The sequence below is a fragment of the Salvia hispanica genome, chromosome 1 (genome assembly GCF_023119035.1).
Source record: "Salvia hispanica cultivar TCC Black 2014 chromosome 1, UniMelb_Shisp_WGS_1.0, whole genome shotgun sequence".
Classification (NCBI taxonomy): domain Eukaryota; kingdom Viridiplantae; phylum Streptophyta; class Magnoliopsida; order Lamiales; family Lamiaceae; genus Salvia; species Salvia hispanica.
Window position 1 is genome coordinate 24463590 of NC_062965.1, and position 13614 is coordinate 24477203.

Sequence of the window (13614 nt, forward strand, 5' to 3'; positions counted from 1 at the left end):
TCGGGAGTGCTATGAGTTGTTGAAGGACTCCAGAAGTTCCGTGCGGGGCGGCCGGTGGCAAACGAGAGGGCGAACTATACCGGCGACTACAGGGCCGCGGGGGCCCGGGGTCCACGCCTTCCCCGATGCGGAGTTTCATCCCTCCTTCATTTGCCGGTCGCCCTCGGCCCGGTTGGAGAGCGCCGGGCGCGGGAGGATCCCCCTATCCCCTTTTAGGTCCAGCCCCGCCCTCCCACCGCCCCACTCGAGTACACTCTCCATTCGCGTAACCAAATGCGAGATCGGATGTACAAGGTCTTCCAAGATTGGAAGACCGCCACGACCACGGAGAAGATGTTTCTTCACTTGATGCTCGAGAGCATGCGGATTGATTTGGATGTCGCAGGGCACGGCTAGGGGAGTTCGAGCGTGGCTCGATACCACGGGTGGCGGCAGCGGCGGCGGCGACGGCGAGGACGGCGGCAACGGCGAGGACGGCGGCAACGGCGACGAGGAGTAGAGAGTGACGGGCTCGTGTGTGGAAGCCCTTTTTTTTGAAAAAAAATCATGTACTTTTTTTTTAATCTTTGTACTTTTTTTGAATGAAATGGATTAATTTTCCGTATCGTATCAGAAATTTAATTCATAATTTAATCGTAATTTTAATTCGTAAATATAGTATATTTTGAATTATTTTTATTCGCTGGCACTATGGTAGCCTAAATCGATGTAGCGGGTGGATTTTTAGTCTGGCGACGTGGCAGAGAGAGTGGTTGGCCTATGTGGCTATTTGCATTGGAGATGCTCTTGTGAAGTTGTTCGAAGTCTTCTCTCTTTTTTTCAAATATTCTTCAAACTGTGGATGGTTATAATATTTTCGACTAGTCTTAAGAAATAATTAAGGTCTCACTATGGCCTTCAAAGGTGGTTGTTCCTTCCTCTAAATTTGTCATTAAGTTCAATTGCTTTCACATATTGGTTGGTAGCATAGTTAGAAGGCATGGACCAGATAGCTCAAAGCTTGTACCTTTTCAATCCCTATTATTGATCTGGAGACGGCTTGAATTTCTAAAGGATTGAATAGTTACAAAGTCAATGCTTTGATAGTTTAAGCAACAAAGTATAATAGTATTATGAAGTTGTACGTGTTTGGCGAAAGGTAGAATGTTTGATGCTTCAGATCAAAGTGAAGGATTTGAGTCCGCCTTTAAAATTTATGTTTATTTTTCAATAAAAAAGGGTGTCCTTGTACATAATTACTGTACATATTTAAGATACAATTTGAATTTAAAAATATGTATATTGTTACAATAATTGGTTATATGTTTAATAAAGACTCGATCATTACATGGTGGCCATTAATAATAAATGATAGTACTCCGTAACTAATACTAAAAAATTTAACAAATGTAGATATTCAGAAATACTACATATTAATATGAACTGCATTAATTATTATACTTTTATATGCTCCATAAACACAGACAACCCATCTTAAAATACTTTATATTTTTATTTTTGTTTCAGTAGACCTCCATAATTTTATATACTGTATCTCACATAATGAGTTCATTTTTAATGATTTTATTGGGTTGTTAGAGGATGAGAAAGCCATATATAAAAGTTGTAAACATTAATTTATTTTTCATGCTGGATATATCTAATTATGTAAATATGGGAAATCCAATTTATTATCTGTCACTATTTATATGTCAACGCCCATATGCTTATTTTGTCAAACCTATGTACCAAAATTAATTGAAATGATATAAGTCAAATTTGAACTTTATAATAAATAGAAAAAATAACAACTTGCATAGCTATAGTCAAATGAATAATACGGTTCTATGTGTTATCTGTGTGTAAATCCTTTCTGGATATTCAAAATTACCATTTTAGTTTGAAGATGAACGTTAATATAACAATAACAATAATCTATATGATAGTAATTATTGCTATAATAACAGCTTGATTAATTAGTAGATCATGCATATATAAATAGATCTTAAGAGACAATCAATACTTGAAAAAATCAATATTCCTATTTAAAAAGAAATGAAACAACATATACAAAAAAATACCAAAAAATGTAAATTAAGAACTAATTATATTTGTGAAGAAGCAACAAAAAAATAATGGTTCTCTAACGGAGTCAAATTGAGATCGAGAGAAAACCCTCCTGCTGTTGGCTTTCTTCACCACCGGAAAGGGAGAACGGTGCCGCCTCATGGTGGTTCTGATCAACCACAGCCGCTCTGTGCTTCCTCATATGGCCTCCAAGGGCTTGACCTAACGGGAACTCCTGCCCGCAGATGCCGCACTCGTGCGTTTTCGGCTTCGGTGGCGACGGCGGCTCTCCGCCGCCCAGACGCGGCTTCTTGTGGCTGGCGCGGTGCCCGCCGAGCGCCTGGAACGACGGGAACTGCCTGTTGCATGTCTGCATGTGAAGATCTCGCGATGAATCTTCACTGCAAGGACTCTCGTCAGCCGCTGCTGCCATGGTTACGAGCGGCGGCGATAATAGCATTAGGAAGTTGGCCACGTAGTCGCTGTCGTCGCCGTCTCTACTCCTCTTCATCATCATATGGGGATGGTTAATTGAAAAATTGAAGGATTAATAATTAATGGGAATGGTTTTTGATTTTGAGTAATGTTGAGATGAGAGTTGAATGATGAAATTATTTTGATGTGTTTGTGTGTGTATATATAGTCTAATAATTTCATTGTTAGTTGTGGAGTAAGACTATTGACATTTCGCATGGAAGAAATCAACGAAATTTCGTTGATGAAAAGTAAGTCAAATTTAATTTTCAATTTGATTTGGTTCAGATTAGAAAAATTGGAACGAGATATATGGGGGTCTAAATTGGATACCGTATTAATTTAATGCATACTACTAAAAATATGTTGTCATTTGTTTTGAATAAAAATGTAGTATTGATTGCTTAATTGAGCACAACACCGACACACGTACACTACTCGCTATAAATTAAGGTCAAACAAAAGGTATCAAATAAAAAAAATAGTCTCTTGTGTTATTTAATATCAATATGACCATGATATATGGTTATGTATATATGATATAGCAATATTTTTAAAACAATAACAATGGAACCAGCAATTCATATTTTTCATGGAGTGATATGCATTAGGATTTGATTATAGGATAGACATTCTCATTACGCATTAAGTGAAAATCATGATTTTTTTAATTTATGTAATATATTAATGCTTTTCTATGCCTAAGTTAATGATTTTTAATATGCTATAATGCTTTTCTATGCATAAGTTAATGATTTTTAATATGCTATCATCATATGACAAGTGCGGGTCGATCGACACTATTGTCGGTCCAAAGAGCATTGACTAAAAACTACACAAATCGCATCCAACTTTACGACAATTTCGATCCTCAGTCCCAATCCTTCTCTTTTATTATGTGATTTATGATTCAGATAGTAACAAAAAGAAAAAATGCTTCATCGACTAAATAGTGGTAGATGATGTCGGTAAGTTAGTAATGACCTTCTTCAACCAACAGTTCTGATCCCTACGAGTTTATTTTTTTAAATCTGCGATCGATTATATAAATAATCTCATATCGATAAAATATGTTTTAAAAACAAATTATGTAGTGTAAATTCGTAGGATGAAACGTCATTGAGCACGCAAGCTAATATTTCTAGAATTTTCCTAATTGACTATTAAAAGTGTGAGCTACCGATTGTGTTACATGATAGTTGAATAGTATTGTTTTTTAAGCTAAATATTAATTTTATATAGAGGATAACAATAAATTTGGATTTTGTCAACGGAAGATATTGCGATCAACTGATTAGTAAAAGAGTAGCAAACATACGTCTACACGTTTCATCTAGAAGCAGTGATATTTTTTGTTCACATAATCATATAACCTAAGTCAAAGAAAATAAACTTCAAATGTAAGTATTGTTAATCTACTTCTGCTGTAAATAAATATAAAAGGGGCCAATTGTCTAGAAACTAAGATTTTGATACTATATTTTATAGTTATAAGATGATAAGTGGATAAGATGTTCGGCAACGTCGTTTTGCCATAAAATTTCTAAATCGTGTGTTCATTATTATCTTCTTTAAAATGAAAAAAAAAACCACGTTTCAATATAACGTAATTTATAAAATAAGAGATATCAATAACATTTTATAAGGTATTAATTATAAATAAATATTTGAAATAAAAGAATAATGTTATATAGATCAAATATTTTCAAATTCTTAATTATAACATGTCTAAATGGGAGAGTTTATGAAAATTCAATACTACTATGTTTTAATACATCTTCACTTAATGAATTATGGACTAAGGACGTTATCAATCCTCAAAATATCTATATATTTGAAATAGACGTTTTCTACAAATACATAAACAAACAATTTACAGCTTTTTATTCATTGAATTTTTAAAAATAAGAGTCTAGAAACCGATCTAAAGAAAGTTCCTAATGGAGCTAACATTCACACGGAAATGATTCATGACTCCTCTTTCTGGTAAATTGACTAAAACTTTACTCCTTTTGTTATTAAAATATTTTATTTTTGTCAATTTGTTACATTAAAAAAATTAACAGTTTTTCCTCTATAAACACTACTAGTTCACAACATATTAATCTCAATATATCAATTTAGTTACATCTTACCATAAACTAATAAAAAATAGAAAATAAATAGATTGAAATATCTTTCATGAGCAGTGAGGTATTTTCGTCCAAAAAGCTTGAAATAGCTAAAAGCAGCTCAAATAATATTACAGCAAGTTAGTGGAACTCATAATATATTTGCAAATGTTACTATCCAAAATTAATACCTTGGCAAATTAAGTTCGAATTTATAAAGAACGGAAACAGTATATGACATGAACAGAGAATACATACCCGAATATGGGAAGAACCTTATACTTAAATAAAAAAAAAACACACACGCTAAGACCGTGGAATTAATGTAAAGAACCCATGACTTAGCTGTTTTCTTGAACAATTTACTGTATATTCCATTTGACTAGTAATGTTACGGCTGTGTGTATTGCGTCACTCACTACGTATAAGGTACAATGCTAACTTCGAGTAAACAGAGAGAGATCATTTTCCAATCGATGGTTCTATATTACGATATGAGTATGAATTTTTTTATTTGTTTCATTGGGAAAAGTCTCACTGGTGTGATATTCATTTCCAGAAGATTTTCTCATGTGAATATATTGAGATCATGGCTACTCGCAATATAGTTGTCAATTTAGTAAAATGAGCTTTGATTGGACATTTGTAAAATTAACGATGTTAATGATAATTTTAGTTATAGGTATTACAATCAAAATAAATAGGATTAGTTGCCAAATAAATACAGTCAAATTTTGGTTTATCCTGCCTTTTAAAACGTAATATTCAAAATTATAAATCACAAAGTGTTTACTAGTAGTAATATTCAAATTATCTATTTTTTCATTTTTGACAAAATACGCAACTTAAAATATTTTAAATGTTTTCTAAATTAGATCTGTTAACCTCCTTCAAGATATGATAAACTTTGTGGGTAGATATATTTAAAATTTTTTTGAACATTTTAAACGGGGGTGGTTGTCACATCATTGTAAATTTTGCTGGACAATTGATGGATGAGATAATTGCAAAAATAGTAGTAGTAAATTTTGTGATTTACTATTTTAGTTTTTAAAGTATAGGATGAACCATAATTTAATTTTTTATAAGTATAGAATGAATCATAATTTGACCATCTGTCATAATTTATTCAGTCATTTACTCAAATAAATATCTAAATTAACGTGAACTAAACGGCAATAGTACACACGAATAATGCCCAAATAAAGAATAAAGTATGTAACATTATAAATCTCTTATATTTAAACTATTATTTTTATATTTTTTTGTTTATTATGATTAACTTTCCTTTTAGAAAAGGTGGCATAAAGAGGTTTGGAGGATTCATGTGTTTGGGGGCCAAAAGTGGGGGCAATATCATGATTCAATCCAATGCAACGAGAAAAAGTCATAAGCTTCATATTCAGTTTTCTACTTTTTCTTATCTCGTCAAATTTTTGGTACTGCACTGGATGATTTTCTAAAGTACATAAACTCATAAGGAATATATAGATGTGCTTGAATTGTCGTAAAGGTAACCAAAGATTTTGAGTTCGAGTTATCCTGACGCCGTCTTTACTTACCTTTCTATTCATTTATTTTAAAAAAATTATTTATAAAGAAAAAGAATAGATTGGGCAGGGGTTTAAAACACCGTATCTACAGAAATAAATAAAAAAATTTATTGATTATTTTAAGAATTAAAGTTTTTTTCTGAAGAAATGCTCCTTTCATTTACAGCTTTGCAACTCCATCTAATAGTACCATTATTACATCCACCACTATTTTTGGATATAATCATTCATTTTTGTTGAGCCCACCCACTCTCTCATGCTCCTCCCCCCTTTTCTTAATATTTTAATTGAAAAATAGTGTGAATGAGTAGGGTTCAGAACAAATAATTTTCACTACTAAGAGAAATATATTGGTAAAATGTTTTTTCAAATAAATTGAGAATTCGAATAACATGTACCGTGACAAAGATAAATGAGGATCATTATTGGAGTATATTTTTTTGAAAAAACCTTATTCACTAGCATCTGCGATTTAATATAGGTTGATTGGAAACTAAATTTACTTTTAAAAAGTATAAAGACAATTAATTACTTTTTCCCTAAGAAAAAACGAGGGAATATAATATCTAGAGTCTATTGTTTATTGGTATATATAATGCTCTAATAATAGCTATATTACAAAATGAATAATGCAGAAGAAAAGAATAGCGCATTTAAATTCAAGTCCAACTCCAACTCCAACTCCATATTAACTAATCATTTATTTATAACAAACTTATTCGAACTTACAATAGTCTATACATTCAAACTTGTCAACAAAGAGACAATTACTGTTTGGATTCCAATAAGGATGTCAAAGGATAGAAGAGAATCCATATTATATTGTATACTAATTAATTGCAAATAATTATTAATAATATATTCGGATCATAAAATTTTTTATCGTACCAAAAAAAAGAAAGCATCCTTAACTTGCAATTGATGTATGATAACCCCTAGTATATAAGCTATTTTTATATTTATTTATATATTTAAATGATTAAAAAGTTTAGTATGACAATCCGCGAGGCATCATATGGCGGCGAACTGTCACACCGACTCACACGAGAGTCTCACGGTTGACTCCTACACACCTCCCGTCACACCACCGGTTTGGCGGTGAGATTCTCTATATTTTCCGATGACGTCGCAGATGACCTAACATTCTCTTCAAAACAAATATCTCTTGGAGAGTAGCATAAAAAGTAATCGAGGAAAACTATGCTTGGAAATTTCGAGGAGGCTTCATTAATTAGAATAGTTGAGCATCATTTATTTATTTATAGCTATATAAAGTTAGTTATGTTGGGTAGTTTGTATTGATTGCGAGACAAATGTGAAGACGTGTTTGACATGAAATTAATCAAAGCTTGAGATTCACGGGCTACAAACCAACAATCTTGCCTCAGTTTACGATACACACTGTTGCCTTAACACTGACGCTATTTTTGTTCCCCAATATTTAAAAATTTTCCATTGTTTTATTTTCTTTTTTCATGGTATACTCAAATTAGAGATTTTTAATCATATATATTTACTTTGAGATCTTTAATCACATGGAGTATATTATTAGATCAACATTCATGTATTATTATCTGTCTTTTGGATTATATATTACTATATTTTTTAGGATAAATATTTAATTTCTCGTCATTTTAGTGTTTTAACCAAAATATCACAAGACTCACAATCTCTTAGTATAGTTAAAATAGAATACTACCAAATGTTTTCAATTTTGATTTAAAATTACATACAACTCTGATTTAAAATACATGTAGTGATAATAAATTTTTGGATGGAATTGTCTATGACTTTTCGGCTTTTTACTAATTATATATCATACCGCCAATTCAACAATTGACACTGGCACACTACTAGCTAGGCACAACTAGCGTTGCACTGACTTCCAGAACCTGCATATACACTATGCTCGACTCCGATCTTATCGGTAGTGTGCACATGACTTGCCAAACATAAAAAGATTGCAACGTTTTACCAATTAAGTTGCAAGTCATCGTTAAAATGTCGAAAAATATTAGCATTATACACTTTAGTTCTCTGCTACACAATGCTGGTAATCATTGTACTTGAAGAAAAACTATTTAACTATTGAGCTCAACCCAAAAGTTTGTAATTACATTTTTTAATAGTAATAAAAACAAAAAATGTTAGTAATCAATATCTTTTTCTTTTTTTTTCGAAGGAAATGGATTGTCCACCATTACTGCCAGAATACTGCTTTTCCAGGTATTATCTGGTCCACTTGACAACAAATTACTAATTATAAAAAATTTATAATAAAAACTATATGGACATGAAATAACTTTTTTGTAGAGCAAACATCGTTAAGTTAGGTGACCCACCAAATTGCAATTGATGTTTGAAAACTAGTCAATTAGCAAATCCTTTTTTTATGGATGCTAACTCTTTTCCCCATCACTTTACCAACATACACATTAAATACACTTCCTTATTTAATGGAGTAATGTTTTTTCTTTCTCCAATTACCAACCAATGTACTAGTACATATTTACATTCATGTCACACTTTCCATGCACCGATTCTATTTATGCATATTATTTTATCTACATTTAATGATAAAATCGTAATGTGATTATATTGCCAATGGGCAATGGTAAATGGTAACCACATTTTTTATATAGATAAAATAAATGCTCACAGCCAAAATTTGGCTAGTAGCAATGCAAAAGCAGATAATAGTAACAAAAGTAACTAAATCAATTTCTAAACAATACAAAAATTTTATTTTTTAAATTATTGTAAAAAACTTTACAGACACGATAAAACAATACGAAACTCACAAAAAGTTAAAACAATTAAATCATGTATGCAAATATTGAATACAAAATGGTCCTTGATTGGATATTATCCCTAGGCTGTGGTGTGAAAATGACATTTTCTTTTCTTTCATCTTTTCAGTAACGTTAGATTTTTACAATCTATAACTGTTTAATTGTAGAATACACAAATTTAGAATAGATTTATGAATAAAAAGATTGAGATGCTATTTACTGAAGCAATAATTTTATTGATGGTCATTTCTCTAAAAAAATCAGCACATAAAATAAATTAAAAATATATTGTAATTTTTTTTACAAAAATTCCACCGAAAAAAAAAATCGTCAAATAAAGAAAAATCCCGAATTAAAAAAAATGGTAAAACAGAAATTCCTAAAATCTCAATGCGCGACGGCGACCGGCGGCGCGTGGCCAATACTCCTCTGCTCCGGCAAGGCGAGCATCGCCGTGTGATCGATAAAATCCTTGAGCGCCACGACCGACTGCAGCACGCATTTCAAATCGTCGGCGCAGACAAACCCTAAATCCCCAATTTTTCTGACCGCGTAGACGTAGAAAGTGATGCAGCCCTTCCTGAACTTGAATCGCGCCATCTCGCAGCCGGAGAGGCCGCGGATCAGCTTGCGATTGACCTCCCCGAGCGGGATCTCGGCCGGCCAGAGGCGCTCGGCGGCGGCGCGGGAGGCCTCGGAGTCGAAGACGAAGACGACGACCTTGGATTTTTTGGTGCCGAGGCCGAGGGTGAGCGTGTGCCAGGCGTGGTGGGCGAGGATGGTGAAGTTGGTGGGGAGGTAGGCGGCGGCGGAGGGGAGGGCGGGGCGCGTGGGGGGGAGGGAGAGGAGGCGGAGGAGCTCGAGGGGGCGGGCGCGGCGGACGGTGAAGGATTTGACGAGGAATTGGCCGCCGAAGCGGAGGCCTTTCACGTCGGAGGAGGGCTTGAAGGAGAATTCGGATTTCGAGGTGGTTTGGTCATTGGGGTGCTGGTGCTTCGGCTTCTTTGATTTCTTCTTTGATTTTGAATCCATGGCGGCGGCGGCGGCGGCGGCGGTGGAAGAAGTGGCGGTGGAGAGTGGTGAGAGAGAGAGTGGTGAGGATTGGAAGGTTGTGATTTTGGGGGAATAAATTGTGCTGACGATTTAACTTTCATTTTATGATATTTTTAATAACTACTATAATTTCTTAAATTGTTTTATTATGTTACACTGAAATTTAACGGCGGAAATTGTTTTTTGGAATAATTGGTTACAATGCACGGTTATGGATAGGTGATAAAATGCAAACTCATATATTATACAAATTTTAAATTTTATAATATAACATTAACATAATGTCAACACAGTGTAAAATTTTAAAATTTTGATGTCAATACAATATTAACACAATGTCAACACGGTATCAACCGTTAAAACTGTGTTGAAATTTTTTATTGATTTTATTTTGTCATTTGTTGATATTTTTTAACGGTTCAAATCATAGTTTGGAGTTTGCACAATTTAGAAATTGCATTTGATTACATTCCTACGCGGGAATAATCAAAATATAATTACGGTTGATAATACTACTACGAATATAGATCAATTTTATTATTGGAATATTGAACGATTAGGATTGATTCAATCAATTGTAAGTTGTAACGATCAAAGCTAATTATGTTAGTTAATATCGGATATTGATAATGTTTTGATTCTTGCAAGAATTGGTGTTGCGTATAATGATACATACTTCTATCTAAAACTACGACTATTATATTGCTGATAATTCAATGTTTAGATTTTTTTTTCAAATATGTGACAATCCATGTCATTTTCAATAACAATGGAGTAGCACTCTTAATATTTTTTTCAAATATATACGTGCTTACACAATGTATACAATTTATATACATGTATGATTTATGTGTAGACACATAAAAAGTGGAAATTACTGTCATAAATAAAATTGATAATTAATTTCCCTTTTATTATTCGTATGATAGAAAATAATCCGACACATCTACTTAAGTCGCCTAGGTGTGCCCTAATTGACGAAGGGAATTATTATTGTTGTCGACTATGAACTATTCATATAAACTTGACTCACAAAATATGCTCCACATAATACTAACATCTTTTTAGGAATTTAGATCTGCACCCCTATATAGTAATTAATACTAATTACAATAAGAATGATATTGGATTATTTTGGACACAATTATAGAGAAATAGGACCACACTCTCACGCCCAATTAAGGAAACCTCTTTGTTTGAATGAATTATTCACTTATAGGTTAGAATCTTGCAATTATCTATGCACAATGATAAAGACTAGGGTAATTTCTAAGTTGGATCTGATTTTTAAGTATCTCTAGGCAACAAATGCAACTTGTCCAAACTCACAATTTTTTTTATTTAGTTCTCCTATTTATTTCTATCATATACTGCCATATTTTTTAAAAAATTTATCTAAATTATTTTCTTAGTAACATTGTGTATATATCATTACAGAGGAGTAATAAATTGCTAAGAGATCTCTATTTTAATTCCAAATTCATAATGGGGTAATCTTCTAGTTATCAAGGACTTTTAAACGTAACATATCAAATAAAAAAAAATGTAAACTTTCTAACTTGGTGGATTAAATGAAAACCGAAGATTTAATGTTATGATTGAAAATAGCTAAAAATCTAAATTAGTATTGGGCCCATTTAATTATTTCCCTCATTTAACCCCACAACCCAATTATTTATTTATACAAAAATTGTATGCTGGAAAAGTTCTTATGTGTCAACAAGTGGGTACCTTAATACATCAATTAATTGAATAATATGGTTTAGTGGATAGGTAATCATTAACTGTCACTATATAATTTTGATTCGATTATAACATATTAACATGGATTAGGCAAGTTTTGGTGGATCAGATAGTAGATTTTGACTGAATTAAATTGAAACCCATACTATAATGGATTCTATGTCACCTCTAATTGCTCAGCTAATATGGATTACTCACAATCTTAAGAAAAAAAGATTCAACGGTTAATTAGTTGGACCTACTATTTTATCTAACTTATATATGCAACTGAAAGTAAGCATGCAGTCGCATTCACTCAGATTAATTCATCAATATAATTATAGTACATAAGATGATAAGAGCATTACCAATAAACGTTTAAAGTTTTTGTTATTAATTAATAATTACTCTCTCTTTTCTTCTCCTTTACAGCTTAATTTTCCTTGGACATGATTGCTGGCCCAATTCTTAGTAACACAATATATATATTAAAATCAGCTAGCCTGTAATCAATTCATAGAGTTCACATAAAATATAGTAACAAATTAAATTAAATTAATTATTTTCTACTTATAATTGAAGGCACCATGCCTTTATCAATTATCATGATTAATGAATCAAAATTAGCAATGAATATAATTCAAACCCATACTTTTTAAAAATCATTATCATTTTTTTAACTGATGAATAATAGTATATCTATTTATTTTAAAGTATGATCCATATTAATTTTTTAAATATAGAGGGACTATAATGACTTCAACTCAGTTCGATGTGATTATCTACGCCTAAGAGCAATGTCAAAGTAGATATTTTTAATTTTTGAATACAAGACATTATAAAAGAGTAGGCATATATAGCCCAAAATAATGAAAACTAACCATCCTTGACAAGATAGAATCCTAATTGAGCCTAAGAGCATCCCCATCCGTGCTCTTATTTAAGAGTACGGAGGGGTCCGAATCACTTTTACTCCTTATCCTTACCTAAGAGCACAACACCACATCCGTAATTTTAGCTAAGGACAAGCTCAAGGGTCTCACCATTCTATTATTCAAATTAAATACTTCAATTATTAAAAACATTTCTATGTTATAAGTCGGGAGTCATGTTAGTCGTATCGGTCGTATTGAGTTGACCCAAGAGGGCCCACAACGAGTTGTTCGGGGGTGGAGGAGGCACAAAGGGAGCGGGCGCGGGGGCGGGGGCGGATGGAGTCGGGGCAAGACGGCGGGTGGCCGTCGCCTTCTTCCTTCCTTGTGGCCGGCGGGAACTGCTCGGGCCAGCATCGGGGCTACCCAAGTTAGTTCCGGCAAGCTGGGTAGCCACATCATCGGAGGCGCCGTCGGATAGGGTTACCGACCTCGACCATTTGCTAGAGGAACTGGAGGATGTTACTACGCCGCCCCTATACTTCGGATGTTGGCGCCCCTCCTGCCAACAACTGAGGTACTTGAACGGTTTCAACTCCATGCGTTGGTAGGTCGCCAAAGCGGCACTGATGATGTCGAGCTCGCTCGTGCCGCTCCCCTCCGACCGCTCTGTTAGGTTTGGTATACTGAAAAGCATGTTTCGAGCAAGTTTCGCGCGAATAGAATCTTGCTTGTATACGTAAAACTCTACAATCCACTTTTAACCCGATTCAGTATTATTCGAGCAGTCTCGCACGAATAGAATCACTATTATTATTACATTGTGTTTGCTTGTGCATTTATAAGATGTTTTACAAACATTTAAATGCATAAGAAGTAAACAAAGTCTAAGTCTTTTGCTTAGTAGACCGGTTGTGGAAGGTGTTGGCCAGATGATTCGTTTTCTGAATCTGAAACAAATGAAGAATACGTAAATTTACAAACATTTTGT

General features: G+C 33.4%; 1 protein-coding gene and 1 pseudogene across 1 annotated transcript; both read right to left on the minus strand.

The window, feature by feature from the left end:
* Positions 1–2071: 2071 nt before the first annotated feature.
* On the minus strand, positions 2072–2638 carry LOC125197275 (annotated as a pseudogene).
* Positions 2639–9050: 6412 nt separating this feature from the next.
* LOC125201773 lies at positions 9051–10110 on the minus strand. The gene has a single exon (XM_048100020.1). It carries the CDS (start codon positions 10006–10008, stop codon positions 9364–9366), a length of 645 nt encoding a protein of 214 aa, XP_047955977.1. The 5' UTR covers positions 10009–10110; the 3' UTR covers positions 9051–9363.
* Positions 10111–13614: the final 3504 nt, after the last annotated feature.

Coding starts and splice junctions, on each gene's coding strand:
- LOC125201773 (XM_048100020.1), bottom strand. CDS start 10,008: ATGGATTCAAAATCAAAGAAGAAATCAAAGAAGCCGAAGCACCAGCAC.